We start from the raw sequence: 17,770 nt of genomic DNA, 5'->3' as shown, positions 1-17,770 counted from the left end.
GAGTTTCCTAAAGTTAACTAGAGGGGGATCTGGCACTGCGATCTTTCAGGCACCATAGGAGTGATGGGTCGGGTAGTACATAAATTCGCCTAGCCTTCATGCTTTCGGGTTTAGAACACACTTGTACCTTTGTTTATTGCACTGTTTTGAACTTCGTGACCCGATTTGAATCGGTGGGGCCTAAAAAGTAGGGAAATGTAACTGGTCTACATTCACTCATTTTGTTTTCGTAACAAAGAAACTTCGCGCCTCGCGAAGGCAACCGGAGTCGAAAGTACGAAGATTAGACAAATACGCGTACTACCCATCATTCCCATGCTCGCTGAAGCGCCGCGCGTTGCAGCTCCTATAGACACTGGCACGAGAGTTCCCTCCAGTGTATTTACAAGAAACTCTATGAACTTTACTGATGCCCCGAAAGCTTTCTGCACGAATAGCGTGGTTAAGCACTGGCATCTGCGTGCGCATGATGTGGTTTTTAGGCGCTGCCTCCGGGATCGGCCCACTTTCACCGAGTGACTGCGTCGTGCGATCCTCTCTTTATGCGATGGCACTTTTTTGTGACGTCAAAACGATGTCACATGTTTTAGCGCTCTGTGACGCCGTGTTGACGTCGTACAAATCACGTCATTGCATGACGATTTTGTGCATCAGTTCTTTTGAACGACCCACTCCAAGCGGGATGGTCTGATCATTAATTTTAAAGGGACTTATATTCTTCGCATTTACAATAAAGTAACGCATTGTCCTAACTCTTGGTGAGAAAATAAGTCGCCTAATTATAAACTCTTGTTCAAGTCCGATCAACTTTCATTATGGCTACTTCAGCTTTTGACCATATATCGGAATTCCGCCAGCCCGTAAGTTTTACGTTTTGGAACTATAACTAAACCTTGGTCGACGGTCAGCTTTCGTGCTTGATGAGCCATACAAGGCTTCGTCCTTTTGTCATTGACGTGGTGTCAGGGGATGGCGGTGCACAAACGAAGCGCCGCCTCCTAGAGGTGTCTAAGATAGAGCACATAGGGTCCCAATTCCTAAGCCAAAACAAACCCGCAGTACATACAATACACAACCTAGCATAACAGTTGAGACATATTATAACAGTCAAAACACTATATCCAACAATCGCATATATAGGCCATAGTGCTGAAAAAATGAAACAGTCAAGACGCCTGCCCACGCACCATCCACGGCCACGCACCGACATCGGCCACTCGTCCTCCGACGACGCGGGAGTCGCTCACACTGGAAAGTCCGCAACCTGCAAACGGAAGAAGACAAGGGCGCATTAAGACACCGATATCAGTCTGTGTCGCTCCGTTATATAGGTGTTTCCTAAAGGGTGCAAAACTTTTGCTATGGTCCTTTAATGATAGAAAGTAGCATCGATAAAGTTAGCAGGTGCAATTTATTCAGGATTGTCCGAGAGCTGAGCTTCCTGGCCAATATTTCGTGGCACGGAAAGGCAGGCATGCAAGCGGCGACGCAGCCGTAACGACAACACATTCGGCCGACTATCGATTGAACGGTCACGCGGGTGGAGTAGGAGGAGAAAAGAAATAAGCGGAAGGACAGAGAGGTTAGTCAGTTCTTAGACTGGCTGGCTACTCTGTGCTGGAGAAAGGGGTGAGGGGAATAAAACATAGAAAAGAGGTGTTACAAAGAGAGAGAGAGAGAGAGAGAGAGAGAGAGAGAAGACAACAAAAGAGGAAAAGTAAGATTAATGCCGTAGCTTGTATGAGCGTAGCTGAACGAACGACCTCGCCGCACGCAGTTTCAATCATGTATTCCTACGATAACTAACGAGAGATAACAATCTCTAAATGGTAATTACGTTACAATTGTTCAAACAAAAGAGGAATGTCACCTTTATCTAAAACATCATGACATAGAAAATACGCGCAAGGCTCCATGTGTATATCTTTGGTTGACCTAGTAGCATGTTCATCCGAACTGCATCATCATGATGGCGATGTATGAACCAAAAATCTTAAGGAAGGGGTGAATATAAGATGTTACCTAACCCGTTTTGATAGTTCGTGGTATAATATGTTGTCCAACACGTACATACGTGTCAAGCTAACAACCTGGCATCTTGCCTTACAAAGCAGTGCTTGAAGCCGGCAATCTCCGCAGCGTCGCCCAGTGGTCTGTATCTACATATCCAGTTACACATCTGCTCACTCGGGGTTTTCTACCGTTTTCTTCCTTTCCGTGCCTCGACACTCGTGCCGCATCATCATCATCATCATCATCATCATCATCATCATCATCATCATCATCATCATCATCATCATCATCATCATCATCATCATCATCATCATCAGCCTGACTACGCCCACTGCAGGACAAAGGCCTCTCCCATGTTCCACCGGTTTACCCGGTCCTGTGCTTGCTGCTGCCAATTTATACCCGCAAATTTCTTAATCTCATCTTCCCCCCTAACCTTCTGTCTCACCCTAACCCGCTTGCCTTCTCTGGGAATCCAGTTAGTTACCCTTAACGACCAGCGGTTATCCTGTCTACGCGCTACATGCCCGGCCCATGTCCATTTCTTCTTCTTGATTTCAGCTATGATATCCTTAACCCACGTTGGTTCCCTAATTCACTCTGCTCTCTTCTTGTCTCTTAAGGTTACACCTACCGTTTTTCTTCCCATTGCTCGCTGCGTCGTCCTCAATTTAAGCTGAACCCTCTTTGTAAGTCTCCAGGTTTCTGCTCCGTAGCTAAGTACCGGCAAGATACAGCTGTTATATACCTTTCTCTTGAGGGATAGTGGCAATCTAACTGTCATAATTTGAGAGTGCTTGCCAAATGTGCTCCACCCCATTCTTATTCTTCTAGTTACTTCAATGTCGTGGTTCGGCTCCGCGGTTATTACCTGCCCTAAGTAGACATAGTCTTTTACAACTTGAAGTGTACTATTACCTATCTCGAAGCGCTGCTCTTTTCCGAGGTTGTTGCACATTACTTTCTTTTTCTGCAGATTCATTTTAAGACCCACCTTTCTGCTCTCCTTGTCTAACTCCTTAATCATGAGTTGCAATTCGTCCCCTGAGTTACTCAGCAATGCAATATCATCGGCGAAGCGCAGGTTACTAAGGTACTCTCCATTAACTCTTATCCCTAACTGTTCCCATTCTAGGCTTCTGGAAACCTCCTGTGCGCACGCGGTAAATAGCATTGGGGAGATTGTGTCCCCCTGCCTTACACCGCTCTTGATTGGTATTCTGTTGCTTTCTTTAAGAAGCACTATGGTAGCAGTTGATTCCCTGTAGATTACTCCAGGATGTTTATATATACTTCATCGACGCTCTGATTTCGCAGTGTCTGCATGACGGCTGATATTTCTACTGAATCAAACGCCTTCTCGTAATCTATGAACGCTACGTATAGTGGTTGGTTATATTCTGAGCATTTCTCTATTACCTGATTGATAGTATGAATGTGGTCGATTGTTGAGTAGCCTGTTCGAAATCCTGCTTGTTCCTTTTGGTGCCGCAGCATAGGGTAGCAAACAGAACATGCGCTTGACTTACGTCACCGCATTTTCCCTTTTTTACAGCGAAGCCTTCTAGAGCTGCGATAAAAGGGTGCTCATGAAGACAAAATTTAGGGTGGCAACTCGTCTAACAAAACCACGATGTCATGGCGCATGCGCACATAAGCTATAAGGCAATCGCCGCGAACAAAATCTCGTTTCTACAAAAGTGTATTATTTCTGTCAGTTGCATAACCAATTTTTTTAGAAGGGGGAAGGGGAGAGGGTATTTAGCTCAACCCCCTCCACTTGTGTTATGCATGCTCTTGCTTGTGTATGTTTGCGCGTAAATATACACGAGTAAAAAAACATTGAAAAACAAATCGGAGCGAGTGACCAGTGACAGTAAAAGGAATGTTGGTGCGCCCGCGATGGTCTTTCCTCTTCTAAAACAGTGGGAAGGGTTCTAATGTTTTTCTTTCTTTTTTCTCCTCGCCTTCGATATACTCACCGGCCGGTAGCGTGTTGGGGTAGCCTTCGGGCAAAGGTTCAGGCGATGGGGCTGGGGCGATAGCCGCGCCACCCGAACCTGCGCCGCGGGAGGCGACGCCGGTCGAGTTGTCGGCTCTCTCTCCCGACTCCTGTTCGGGCACGCAGCAGAGCTTGGCCAGCGGTCCTCGGTAGCCGCACACGTATCGCCTCTGTTCACTGGAAGATAGAAGCGCCAGTGGCCTGCACAGCGACGCCATGATGCACAAGCCCTCCTGGCCATCCGGAGTACGGCAGTCGGTCTGCCTCGGAGCTGCCCCTGCTGTGTCGCGGGCAATGAAAACACTCGCACGTCAGCGGTCACTGCACGCCACTAAGGCTGATGAATGGAACTTGATAGATAAATAGAGTGAGAGGCAAAGGGAAGGAGAAAGACGTTAGAAGGCGCAGGGTCCAATTTGCTGCCCAGCATCGGGAAACAGGGTGGATAGATTGACCATACCTAGTTTTTTTTTAGTTATGTGTATGTATAGCGTCCACCATAACGTTGTTGCGTATGAAAGAACACCACATTTAACACATTGTGCACGAGCAGAATTACTACACTTGCGCTCCATGGGAAATTTCGCTCCCTATATGTACGCAACACTTTTGTCACGTTTAATTTCAAATACATGGGCACACATGTCTCTGTATACCCGTACAGAAACTAAACAAGTGTTGTGTGTGTGTTTTGCACTCATATTTGTGAACTATGCGGTCCTACGCTTCATTGTGCGCTGTGCGATAAGGTGTCAAAGTGTTTACGTTTCTTTCTATTCAAGTTGTATTCCGCGTACACTAACATTCGTTAGAAAATGAACATGCTATAGCTCTCCGTTTATCAGTAACTAAATAAATCTTGATGAGTCGACACTGAGCAGGGGATCGTCGTGATGTATGGTATTATTATAGAGGCCGCCGTTGTTTCTAAAGCGATGGTTACGGGTCTTTGAAGCAGGTCTCACCCATCGCAAGGCTCACACTTATTCGCGCAAGACATAGCGCTCACCGGTGGAGGAATTCGTAGCTTGCCCGGTAACCAGAAGGGCAGCAACCACCGTCAGCCACAGCAGCATCTGCGAGCAAACGAAGCCAAGCTTAGTTAGCCAATTTTGTGCGCTAGATTCTTTTTTTCATTCCTTTTTTTTTACAGCGACAGCTGTTAACAGACCACAACGGCAGTGGCAGCGGGTAGCTGTTCACACTGATCCCCTTATGGCGGTTCGCAATAGATTAATTAATTATTTAAATAATAAGTAAATAAATAAATAAATCTAGGAATGTTTGGATATCTCACCAAGCTCATACAATCTAGCCTTATTATGTTCCTTCGAACATCAAATGCAGGTAGAAACTCTGCGCACAAATATTTTTGTATTCACTTACAAGAGCTTAAAACACTTGACAGATCAATGCCGTTGTAGGAACCATCTGCGTCTGGAATGAGAGCTGATGTATTATTACGTGCACGCAATCCTCGTATGGCATTACAGCGCTATGAGAGCGCCGCGCGAGAGCCTTCGATGTTGCGTGCAGCCAAGCCAAGTTCGTTCCAGAGCCTTTCCTATCTCCACCACTCTCCGTCGCTCCGGCCGGATTGATATAATTCTCGGGCGCGTAACTATGTCCTTTACTTTTCTTTTCGGCTCTGCCTCCAAGCTCTGTTGTAGCCCAATCCGGTCACGACGAGAGGAAAAGCTTTCATCGTGTTCTCGCGTGTCCACGAAACAAGGAGCCGTCCGTGTTCGTCCATTTCCTCGGGAATGCTTGTGCAGGACCCGACCCGTCCCGATACGTTGCCACTCACGTGCACCGATAACGGTCGTGGCTGTGCTGAGCCCAATAAACCATGACGACGACGGAGACCAGGACGCTGACACGAAGCCTTCGACCATCGCTTCGCCAACACACCCTGCCCCCCCCCCCCCCCTCCTGACGCTTATACGTGCGTTGTTTGTGTCCTCCCGCTCATAGTGAAATCTTTCCAGGAACTTGGCCATTAGCTTATCTTTACGATGCGTCTCCTTGTGTGGTTTGTGCCTCGGGTGATCGATGGGTACATAACAACTGCGGTGACGGTTTCTGGAATATGTAATGATCATGACAAACATGATAGCACGTTAATTCGCCCTGAAAACCCGCTTAGTGATTGACATGGCAATCAATAAATGCTCGAGATCATTGACAGGGTAATCAATAAAGATAACATGGTAACAGGGTATTCAACAAAGGCATAGCACTCGCGAATCCGTAGCCCCACCGGGGTGGTCTAGTGGCTAAGGTACTCGGCTGCTGACCCGAAGGACGCGGGATCGAATCCCGGCTGCGGCGGCTGCATTTCCGATGGAGGCGGAAATGTTGTAGGCCCGTGTGCTCAGATTTGGGTGCACGTTAAAGAACCCCAGGTGGTCGAAATTTCCGGAGCCCTCCACTACGGCGTCTCTCATAATCATACGGTGGTTTTGGGACGTTAAACCCCACATATCAATCAATCGCGAATCCATAGCATTGTCGACTTTCTCGCGTACATTCGGCACGCATAAATATGCAGCTATTCATGTTATGCTTATTTACGAAAAAGTACCGTCGTAAAGCAATGAACTTACCGGAAAGTGGAATTTGCTCACTTCGCACAGAAACGAACTCAACGCGTCGAAGCTTCCTACGTGCACTTAGCTTATTGGATGGTCGTGATAAAGAGACAGGCAGTGGAAGAGAAAGAGAAAGAACGAGGTAGTTTAGCAGAACTTGTACACTGCGTTCTCATCGTAAAGGCCTCAGTGAGAGTGTGTTGAAAAAAGGGGTGAAAGGCGAAATGAGCGAGCCCTCCCCCTCACCCTCCGTCCACCTTCTCGCCCCGAAATAAGAACGCCCTGCGCACGCATTTGCTGTGGAGGTGGCAAATACATAGCCTTTCGATATTGTTCTTTAACACGTTCCTGTGTATTTTGTTTGTCGCGATACAAGCACTTCGAGATCAAACTGGACATTCTGAATGAAATTGTAGTTTACAGTAGTGGGAAACGTGGAGGAATACGGATTTTATTTGCGTTGCTTTTCTATTTATGAATGAAGACGGGGGGAGGGGGGCATGGTTGGTATTGAATGAAAATTTTCTAATCAGAATACTTAATTGCCAATTATTTTGCAATTTGACGAATTTCGAGTCGAGAATGCGAAGCTATGTCGCGAGACAACGGTGAAGTTGAAGCGTTGCCATGCGACAATGCAATCTGCGTAACGCACGTGTGCTCTTCCGCTATCTCTTTCGGATAGTAACTGAATGCGTGACACGCCTATCGGCCAAAGTTTCAAGTGGGCAGTTCAAAACAGCCACCGCAGAAGACCACGACACTTACGCAAAACCTCTTCATTGTCAGCACTATATTATGCTGCAACAACTTGCGCATGACAGCCAAATTATTTACATTCATATTTTATAATGTTACTGAAGGAGGCAAGCGAATTATAGATCAAGCGTCACAAGTGAAGGGAATGAGGGGCCGAAATTGGAGAACTTTTGTTTCTAAGAGCGCTTTCTTATTGGTCAGCCGGCTTCGCTATTGATATGTCCCGCATCGTGATTGGCTCAAATACTTTCTTACAAAATTCTTAGCGTATGACGTTTTTGTGTATAGACTGGCATAAATGCTCGTTTGAGGAAGTCACGGACAGCGTGCTATGGGTCGATGTAATTATGATAATGCATGGTGGCATGCAACGTATACCCTAGTCATGGAAACTACAGTGAATTTAAGGGCTCGTTTTTTTTTTGGAAGACACAGTAGTAAAAAGAACGTAGGCAATTACGCCAAAGAAAGTATAGGGGACGTTATTAGAAGTGATGGCATTGTAATTGTGAAGAAATAAAAGTGGACGAAAAGATGACTTGCCATGGGCAGGCACCGTACCTGCGACCTTCGAATAACGCGTCCGGTGCTCTACGAGCTGAGCTATCATGGTGGCTATCCCCCGTCCACTTTATGCGGTATGTATGTGCATTTATACGTGGGAGCGTTAGTCAGTGCCACCTGTTGCGATTGAGGCCAGTGGACACTCATTATTCTAACACACCGCCGATCGTTTGGTTCAATGTACAGGCATTTCAAATTGCAAGTATCAAAGTTGGGCACAGCTTCTTGTAGAGACCTTACAAGCAGGCACAATTTTTTGATTGCTCTGTTTTCTTCTACTATTCCAGTGTTCTGATTTCGTGAATATGTGTGACCCCTTGTTTTGCTTCCAATAATCTAAGCAAGGAATCACGAGCGAAAGACGTTATTCCTTTTCGCCCGACTGCACTATAGTGCATTTCCCCCCTTATCATTGAAGAAATTGTAGTTGCCGATTTCTCTCACCAACTGGACGTATGCTTCCAAATACTTGTCGCAAAGCATGATGAAGAAAGAGATGAGTGGCGTCGATTTCCTTCCATGGTGTTAAAAATGAACGGAATTTCTATAGCTTTCGGGAAAGACAAGATGTATTTTAGATGTATTTTACTTCCGTTTGTCATTCGCGCCTGCAAAGACAAACAAAAAATTGGTTGCTAACTTAATCATAATAGTGCTGGTGTCATGACAGCTGATGGTCAATATAACCGATAATTTAGAAATCTTTATCCGACACTACCAAGTGCACTCAACATTATAATTAGCTTAGTAAACGTTAGTCATTTATAATCCAAATAAAGCTACAATTCGCCAGAGCTTACGAGTGCTTCTATTATGCAACTAAATACGGTAATTGAAGTCTCATGACTCAGCGAGACGCTCTACTAGGCTACGCTGCTTTCGGTATTGGTACATACTTTTCGTCAGAAATCTGACATCACGCTCCTTTGCAGAATGTAGACAAAAGGGGACGAAGAATTAAGACAGTATCCTAAATAAAAGCGGATGGGAAAGGTTGTTTCAGTCAAAACAACAGCTTAGCATGCAGTGAGTGGTGTTCTCGGTTTCGAGATCGCATATACGTTTTCTCGATCATCAAGCACAGTGACTTACTCGTAGCCTCCGAGATGTCAGATGCACACGAATGAGCTAAAACCGGCACTTACCGTCTCCGCCATCTTGTGCATACACTCGCGGAGGCACGATGTCACCGCAACCGGCGTAATATCCGAGTCACTCGTCTCATCAAAAGGATTACGGATGGAGTCCTTCTCTACTCGACACCGAAGACTGTGTGTTTCTGGGTCCTGTTTACTGAGGCTCTGCTCCGCTGGGTCACCCGAGAACGAGGGGTAATCTCCTGAGCTCCATATCAACGATTGTCGCTCAAGACGCCGTTAGGCAACTGCGTCTTGTCAGGGCTCGTATTCGCGGGGTGAAATATGGGGCATTCTCAGGTTGGCGTCGCATAAAAACACGGGCAAAAGTAAAGAAAGCCCACCGAATGCGTTAGATACGTAGCACATGTATGCCCCAATTCTGTGAGCCTGCCTGAGTGGATAGCGCGCAGATAAGTGGGCGATCAAACACACTCGAAGCGTTTTTACTGTCGTGACTCACATTCGCATTGTTCACGCAAGATACGCCTTCACAGAGAGCCTGTTAGGGCACTTGAGGTAGGAAGTACAAACACTCCAAGGGAGAAACAAAAATATACCTTTTACCCTTGTCAGTGGGTTCTTACTTGCCACGTATGTGACTCTATTTAAAGAGCGTTCACGTGTCTTCTTAGAGAGGCTCATGAACGGGGATAAACAAGACTTAAAAAAAAATCTAGACGACTCTATCAGAAAGCCCAGTACAATATTCACGTGCTTCGAATATGAGTGAGATTTGCGGCCTTATGTGTTTGGTTCCTTGGGCTGACCAATAATTGAGACTAAACAAGACTAAAAAAAAAAAAACTAAACGACTTTATCAGAAAGCCCAGTACAATATTCACGTGCTTCGAATATGAGTGAGATTTGCGGGCTTATGTGTTTGGTTCCTTCGGCTGACCAATAATTGAGACATTAGTAGTCTGGCCTAACGCGTCGACGTGTTGTGAATTCTGGCTAGTTTCAACAGTAAGTTTCACGGTCTCGGTCTTTTTCGATGAATTATAACCGCTTATTATTAATTCTCTAGTAAAGCATCCCGAGAGACATTGCTGCCAGTGAGGCCCTGCACAGAGAGGCTGGATGATCTACTTTCCTTTCTTCAAATACTCTATCTTCCTCCCCTCTTATGTTTGACGACATAGCCTAGATAATATTTCAGAATGTTACGTTCTAACGGGCTTTCTTTCGCAACGCTGAATAAATCTTGCGTCTTAAGTTTCGTGGGACACTAATTGCTGGCGCCAAAAAGTCTACTTATCTGCATAGCTGCTAGGCCGTGCTCGCTGGTGTCCTCTTTCGTCTAACTGTGCAAAATGTCCCTCCCTGCCTGCGTTGACCGTTCAGAACGACCGCCCCAGTGATAAGGTCATCCGTTGCATCAGCGGTCTTTTTGAAACGTTAGGACGGATCTCTCAGGTACACTTTTTCGATTAGTCTAAAAGGCATAGCGTTGTCTCGGGGTTTATTTAGCGCGTGTTTCCACTTCGTGGGTAGTTTTAGAGGCGAAGCTCCTTAAAGCGGCACCCATTCGTCCCTCGTCGTAGTACGTAACATGTCTTACACTTTGACCTGCAAGGTGGTGCTGGTGGAAGATTTCTCCTGTGCATTGTTGAACAATAAAAAATTCGCAGCGTGCGCGTTAACTGAAAGCCGAATTCTCCTGTCTCTCATTTCCCATTAGCAGCCATTACCGTGTACATTGAGCACTATCTGACAATAAAGGGTTGCTACGTTATACTCGCTGGGCGTAACCTCCATGGTTTTAGAAAGGTTTAGCGACCGTTGGGCCGCAGTGCCATGAATACAGTGAACTAGTATATACCATGAACTCGAGATGGTTAAAGGTGGGAAGTAGATACGAAGCGCAAGCCGTAAGAAAGTAAAAGCCGAATCCTCCTCTCTCTCATTCCCCATTAGCAGGCATTGGCATGTACATTGAGCACTATCTGACAAGAAAGGGTTGCTAGGTTATACTCGCTGGGCATAAACTCCTTAGTTTTAGAAAGGTCGAGCGAGCGTTGGACCACAGTTTCATAAATACAGTGAACTAGTATATACCATGAACTCGAGGTGGTTAAAGGCGGGAAGTAGACACGAAGCGCAAGACGTAAGAAAGTGTGCCTGTGCCACCTCTAGTTTAGTCGAGAGGTTTATGACAACGTGTGGCGCCCGCTACCCTGCTTGCGCCATAGTGGCCATCACAATGTTGTGAACAAGCACATAACCATACAAATATTATTAGAAAATATTAGAAATATTATTCGCAGGATTTGCCGTCACTTCTCAAAAATAACCCCAAAAAGTTCTGGCAAATAATTTCGCCCTACAACAAGCCTACTAATCACATTACAATACACGATAATGAACTAACGCCGTTCTCTGATGAAGCTTCCGCTATTGCTTTCAATGAGTACTTCACCTCTGTTTTTACACAGGAAGATTGTTCCAATGTGCCATTTGTTCCAGATCACCCTTTCGCTTTAATGGCCCCAATCATTGTCACTGCTAAAGTTATAGCACAACTCATAACGAATCTTAAGGTTTCTACTTCATCAGGCATTGATAACAATAACTCTAAAATACTGAAGAACACCACAGATATTTCCAGCCGCTTTCTCTGTCTCCTATTTAACCAGTTGCCATCATCAGGTGAGCTGCCCAAGGATTGGAAGATTGGTAAGTTGATTCCCGTATTTAAGTCCGGTGACAGGCACTCGCTCCATAATTATCGACCCATTTTACTTACATGCATATCCTGCAAACTACTTGAACATATCGTGGTTTCTCGTATCTACGATAACCTTGAATCAAACAACTACTTCTTCTCTAATCAGCATGACTTTAGAAAAGGCTACTCATGTGACACCCAGTTATTCGAATTCACGACTGACCTTCACTTTAATATGAACGCTAACGAACAAACCGATTGCCTCTTCCTTGATTTCGTCACGACATTCGATACTGTCCCCCATTGTCGTTTAATCTCTAAATTGGCTGCATTCCGTATTTATTAATTAATCCCGTATTGGCTACGAAGCTTCTTAAGGCTTCGCGTGAGCAACTTACGGTGATCAACGACATCTCATGTAACCTTTGCGACGTCACATCTGGTGTTCCCCAAGACAGTGTAATAGGCCCGTTACTTTTTCTAATATACATTAATGATTTGCCCGATAACCTTTCATCCACAGTTAGGTTCTTTGCCGACGATTGCGTCATATACCGCAACATTAAATGCTTTATTGATCATTCCGCTCTACAAAATGACTTTGACCTAACCTTCCGGTTGTGCGAAACTTGGCAGATGTCCCTTAATGCCTCTAAATGCAAGTTAGTCTCGTTCACCCGAAAGCATACCAATTCAGCATGTCACTATAAGATTAATACGCCGTTGTTTCAGCTACATCATCTTACAAATATTTAGGCGTTCACCTTACATCGGATATATCCTAGACTACGCATATAGCAGCTGTCTCATCGAAAGCCTCTCAATCTCTCGGATATCTCCAGAGAAACTTGCGCAACGCTCCTTCTGACGTACGCGCATTATCATATATTACTTATGTTCGTCCACAGCTAGAGCATGCATCATCCACATGGTCACCATATCAAGATTACCTGGTACGTTTGTTGGAAGCCATCCAGAATAGGGCAGCGAGATTCATCTCTGGAAACTACGACTATCATTCAAGCATTACCCTAATAAAACAAGACCTTGCATTGCAGTCACTGGAAATGCGCCGCAACATTGCTATTTTATGTCTGTTTCATAGGTACATTTAAAGTAACGAAATTCATTGTTTACCACTTTATTCTCCTGCGCGCACTTCCCAGTGCATTCACAATGCACGCTGTTTCATGCGCATTCATGGTCACACGCAGACAGTTAACTTATCATCACTACCTCGAGCCATTGCATATTAGAACAATCTTCCGGATCATGTTGTATTCATTTCTAACCGTGATTTTTCGTGATAACCTGATTTCGTTGCACTTCTTTGTATAACGCTGTTGCACCTTGATTTTTGTAATCTTTTTTAGATATATATTTTCGCCTGCTTTTCTTCTTTATTGTTATTTCGTTTGTGTACTGATGACCGCTTTACTCAATGCCCTTCAGTGGGCCTGTAAGGTATCTTGAATTAATAAATAAATATGCACGTAGACGAACGCTCATGCACTTATCCCCAGTTCCTCAACACGAATAGTGTTACACTCAACAGAAAACTTGCTAAACACAAATATTCACACGAATGAAAAGTCCCCACATAACGTATAAGCTCGCCAAGACAATGTTACAGCCGATCATTAGGCACTTTGAAATTGCCGGTTAGGTGACACAAATTTGTTTTTTATTGAATTTTTTTATGGCGTAAGATCAAACGATTTCAGCTGAAAAGCAAAGGTCGTTGCAATAGTCTCTACAGGTTGTAATCCATTCGCGGCTTGGCTGGGATCGGAAAAAGGGTCACGGAGACAATGGAATGCATTGCTATTCATCGGGTGAGCATCAAGGAAAATAGCTGATGTCCAATGCAGCTATATTACCGTGTCAGTAAGATGCCATTGGCTCTTTATAAAGAAGTTTGCACATCTGTTCATGTGTCAACGTTTGTTTGTTGCGCGGGCGTATACACATGCGAACTAAGTTCGTGCACACTGATGGGATATCGCGTTTGCCTAGACTTGACCCATTTGTTTACACAGTGCGCCATCACAATTCAAGAGTACGGCGGTTAATGCATGAATTTACCCGAGTGCATATGTATCTCCTCTGTCCACTAGGCATACACGTCATCATCACGCCTATTCTTTAACTCCGTACTTTGCCAAAACCAACACATTTAAATTTTCTTTTTTTTCCGCGTACTGTGTCAGAGTGGAACTGCCTGATCGATCCCAGCCAACTTTCGGTTGTTTAGAGCTAAAATAGGCACTGTGAACGTGTGTTGTGTTGCTATTTCATGTAATATTTTGCCTTGTTAACTTTTATGCGTTCTGTTAGTGCGAGTTTTGATTCTATTTCTTGCGATATATTCTTATGTTATCACATGTGTTTTTGTATTTATGTCCTGCCTCTTGCACCTGTCCTGCTTGGACCAGTTCTTCGTCTGTAGTATTCAATAAATAAAATAAATAAAATAAATGCATAGCGGAGGGCTCGGCTACACCGGTAAATGGTCTCAGTAGCCATAGCTGTGACACTTGTCAGCCTGTAGACATCCGCTCAACGCTCCGTGGTACAACGCAAAAAATGTGAAGCTTCATCGAAAAGGAGTTATCTTAGGCAGCGAGAAAACACAACTTGTATTTCGGCCAGGTGGGCCCACACACACAGCGCTGAACGCCCTTCGAATTATGCTGTGGGCGGGGATGCTAACGGGCGGACAGTTCGAAGTGCGTGATTCAGCAAGCGTGTGTTGACTCCAGCAGTTCCTAGAAGGTCCGTACGAGACTGATGCTTCTGCTCAACAGTTGCCGTAACGAGTACGCTATATATAACAGTAGTTGGGCGTCTAAAATTAAGAACAAGAAAAAAAAGATGCTTCCCCTGAAGATTCCTGGAGGCGCAGTTACCCACGTGTTATTCGGCAATTACTCGCCGACGCTTACGGTTAATGTCGGAGTAGAAAATTGGCGTGGGATGGGAACCCAACATGTTCTTTACGTGCTAGATTCTAAGAAGGAGAGGTCAATGTTATCGCTGAGTACGACTGCAAGCGTGAACCCTATGCCAAGTTCCATGCTTAGCTATATTGGGATTGACCGCGTTTTGCGGTAAATGCGATAAGGTGGGTACCAACAGGCAATGGTGATTAATTCGTTGGACGTATGGCTAATTAGGAGGTTTACTGACTTATCTCTATCGACTGTTGACTTTCTGTCTCTGTGAACGTGATAAGACAATCACGCCGATACGTGCGGGCAGATGAGTATATTTGATCTACTTTTATTTATTTGATACTGTCAGCCCCGTGCTTTGGGTCATTACAAGGAGGGTGTCACATATTCATAGGTCGGCGAACTCGCTCATGAATCGACTGCCGCGTACTCACTCAGACCGTGCAGTGAGTCTGAGTGTGAGTGAGTCCGCGTGAGTTATATTTTGGAGAGTTCGAGTCCGAGTGAGTTCGACTCGGGATGATTTTGGCGAGTCGGAGTCAGAGGGAGTACAAAGCCTAAGGTATGTTCCTTGAGTGAGTCTGAGTGAGTTGCACTTTTTTCATATTTACTTATGTTCAGCAGTACTAGCAGCCTTAGTTCGATTCACATTTGTATTCACGTCAACTCACACGTAGTTCAAAGCAGCGCCTTTCATGCATCCTTTTAATATTTATCGATCAGAGGCTTGAATTACGTATACATATATAGGGGTACACCTTGAGCCCCTCCCCTCGGCGACTCTTCCAGTGATGTTCTTGTAATGTTGCCATCTCTTTGAGGAAAAATGACCTGATAATACTAGTTTACGAGCACTCATCACTCGTTTCGAAGGTAGTGTAATTAAAGGCACCAGGAAGGGCACCAGTTAAGTGAGACATTAGTGTTGCAAAGCATTGACATCACGGTCGAAAAAAGTTCATTATTGGTCGAAAAAGATCATTTTTGGCTAACGGACTCATGATTCGACTCCCCCTGACTCGCTCAGACTCTCAGATTGAGCAATGAGTCTGAATGAGTTTGGGTGAGTAAATGCTTTGATGAGTTTGAGTCCGAAGAAGCCTGGTTGAAGAAAATTTTTATGATTGTGAATCTGAGTGAGTCCAGCTCAGAAATATTTTTGTGAGTCGGAGTCTGAGTCTTAAGCACAAAATGTATTTCATGAGTGAGTCTGTGTGAGCTTCACAATTTCTGCCGACCTATGCAAATAATACTTAGCATTCACACAAAAAAAAAACTACGTTCAATAGCTCATAGGAAATAAATATTAATATCCAGAAATAAGCAGCAAAGAACAGTGACAATACAGATAAAAATTTAGGAATAAATGCTTTCACCAGAAGTTAGCGAGACACGGGAAGTCGTCTGACGCATCTTCAATATCGACTGACGTTGTTTCTTGAACAACCGCACTAGGTACACTACTTCACATTTCTGTTGTGTCTGGGAAATACTATTTATGACGATTTATCGTAACTTGTTTCCACTGAATTCACGTTACCGTGGTAACAAGGTACATTAACTACCGGGTGTCGAACAAACCAGCCAGAAAGATAACCTGAGGGGAAAATATAAAACATTACGGAGGTGCGTAACGTTACACATTTTGTTTTGATTAGTAGGTAAGTTCAGTTTAGTCTGTACAAATTTTCGTTAGACCGCTATTATCAGTAGCAAATCCTCAATGTACGTACACATTTTTTGCATAGCTTCCCAAATGGTTAAATGCACAAGCATTTGGGAAACGAAGAAAAAATAAACGTGCTCGAAGTCCAGCTGGTCAACCGACAAAATGTAGGCTGCACTTACAGAATACAGTGAAAGAAGTTGCAAGAGCCACAGCTGTGCCGAATAAAGTAGTCGGCGGCGAAGGAAAGTAGCAAGTGATGATATTCTGCACTAATAAATATTAGTATTTGCGTGTAAAACATATTTCATTCGTTGAAAAACACAGTAAACAACTGATTTGTTGGCACCACTTAATTTAGTAAAGCGGAATTCATTGCGAGTTCGTAGTAAACGTCTCAGGCTAAGAAAACCAAACTTAAACGTGTAGTACCAGTTAACCGTGTGTTTTTTTTTTGTTGTTTTCTGTGTCAAATATTGCAGGATCATGTTCAATTTTGGCAGGCCATTTCATACAAATAATCTATTTTTGAATTTAAGCTGATAACAACTTAATCTTCTAGTTCTAGGTATTCTCGCCTCACCTTCTGAATTTTCAAACCAGCGAACTGAATTAGACTAAACAGCCTTTACCGAGAACATAGATGCTGCGCGGAACGTTTCGTGCACTGAAACGCCTCCTCCTGTGATTGCGAGCAAGAACGGGCAATAGTGCGCCTCGCGACCTTGCGATGCGGCCCTAAGCTGTGCGACCTCATCTCCGCGACTCAAGCAGGCGAAGTGCCATGACCGCCTTCCGGCGGGAAGTCCCCGGCGAGTTCGGCTTTCGTACACGACACGCAAAGCTATCACTTTCGTCTCGGAGTACATGAGAGCTCGGGACGTGTACTTAACCTAGTTTATTCGGGATAGGTAAGGTAAGAACTTGGTCGTGGAACGACAAAAGTGCTGCGTAAAGGCAATCCCTCTCAAGGTTTTCCGACCAGGACCACCCCCACCGGCGGACGGGTTATCCTATTGTCGCAGGAAGAGAATGAACGGCGCGTCATCCGCCGGCATTGCGTGGGCCTAGTGAAAGTCGCGCGCGCACCCACCCAACCCTCCGAGGCGAGCAGCGTGCTGGTGCCAAACGGCGGCAGTGGCGCACTTACGGTGATCGTCGGCGAGAAGTCAAGGCGCCGTCGCTTCCTCGTCCCAGGCGTCGCAAGAACCGGATTCCCGCCACGTGCCGTCGCCTTCGGCGCTCGTCTGACGTCAGGCCAGAGGCGAAAAGAAGCCGCACCTCCTCCCCCTTTTCTTCTTTTCTGCAGCTGGACGCACGTATGTCAACCCGGCGTGCCTGACTGCCCGACCGGCCGACCGCCCGCTGCGCCAAGGAGACGTTCACAAGTCAGGGGACAAACGAAACCTTTTGT

At 45.1% G+C, this 17,770-nt stretch overlaps 1 protein-coding gene across 1 annotated transcript in view; it reads right to left on the bottom strand.

Annotated features, from left to right (window-relative positions):
• LOC119172699 (transmembrane protease serine 9) overlaps positions 1–17,770 on the bottom strand; it is a 114,206-nt gene that overhangs the window by 55,266 nt on the left and 41,170 nt on the right. Inside the window, exons 9-12 of the mRNA XM_075893084.1 lie at positions 9,075–9,300; positions 5,025–5,091; positions 3,996–4,295; positions 1,188–1,264 (exon numbers count right to left, since the gene is read on the bottom strand). Coding sequence (XP_075749199.1) covers positions 1,188–1,264; positions 3,996–4,295; positions 5,025–5,091; positions 9,075–9,300 — 670 coding nt within the window. The remainder of the gene's footprint in view (positions 1–1,187; positions 1,265–3,995; positions 4,296–5,024; positions 5,092–9,074; positions 9,301–17,770) is intronic.

The sequence above is a fragment of the Rhipicephalus microplus genome, chromosome 4 (genome assembly GCF_043290135.1).
Source record: "Rhipicephalus microplus isolate Deutch F79 chromosome 4, USDA_Rmic, whole genome shotgun sequence".
NCBI classification, from domain to species: Eukaryota; Metazoa; Arthropoda; class Arachnida; order Ixodida; family Ixodidae; genus Rhipicephalus; species Rhipicephalus microplus.
This window is presented reverse-complemented; position numbering and strand designations above follow the sequence as displayed.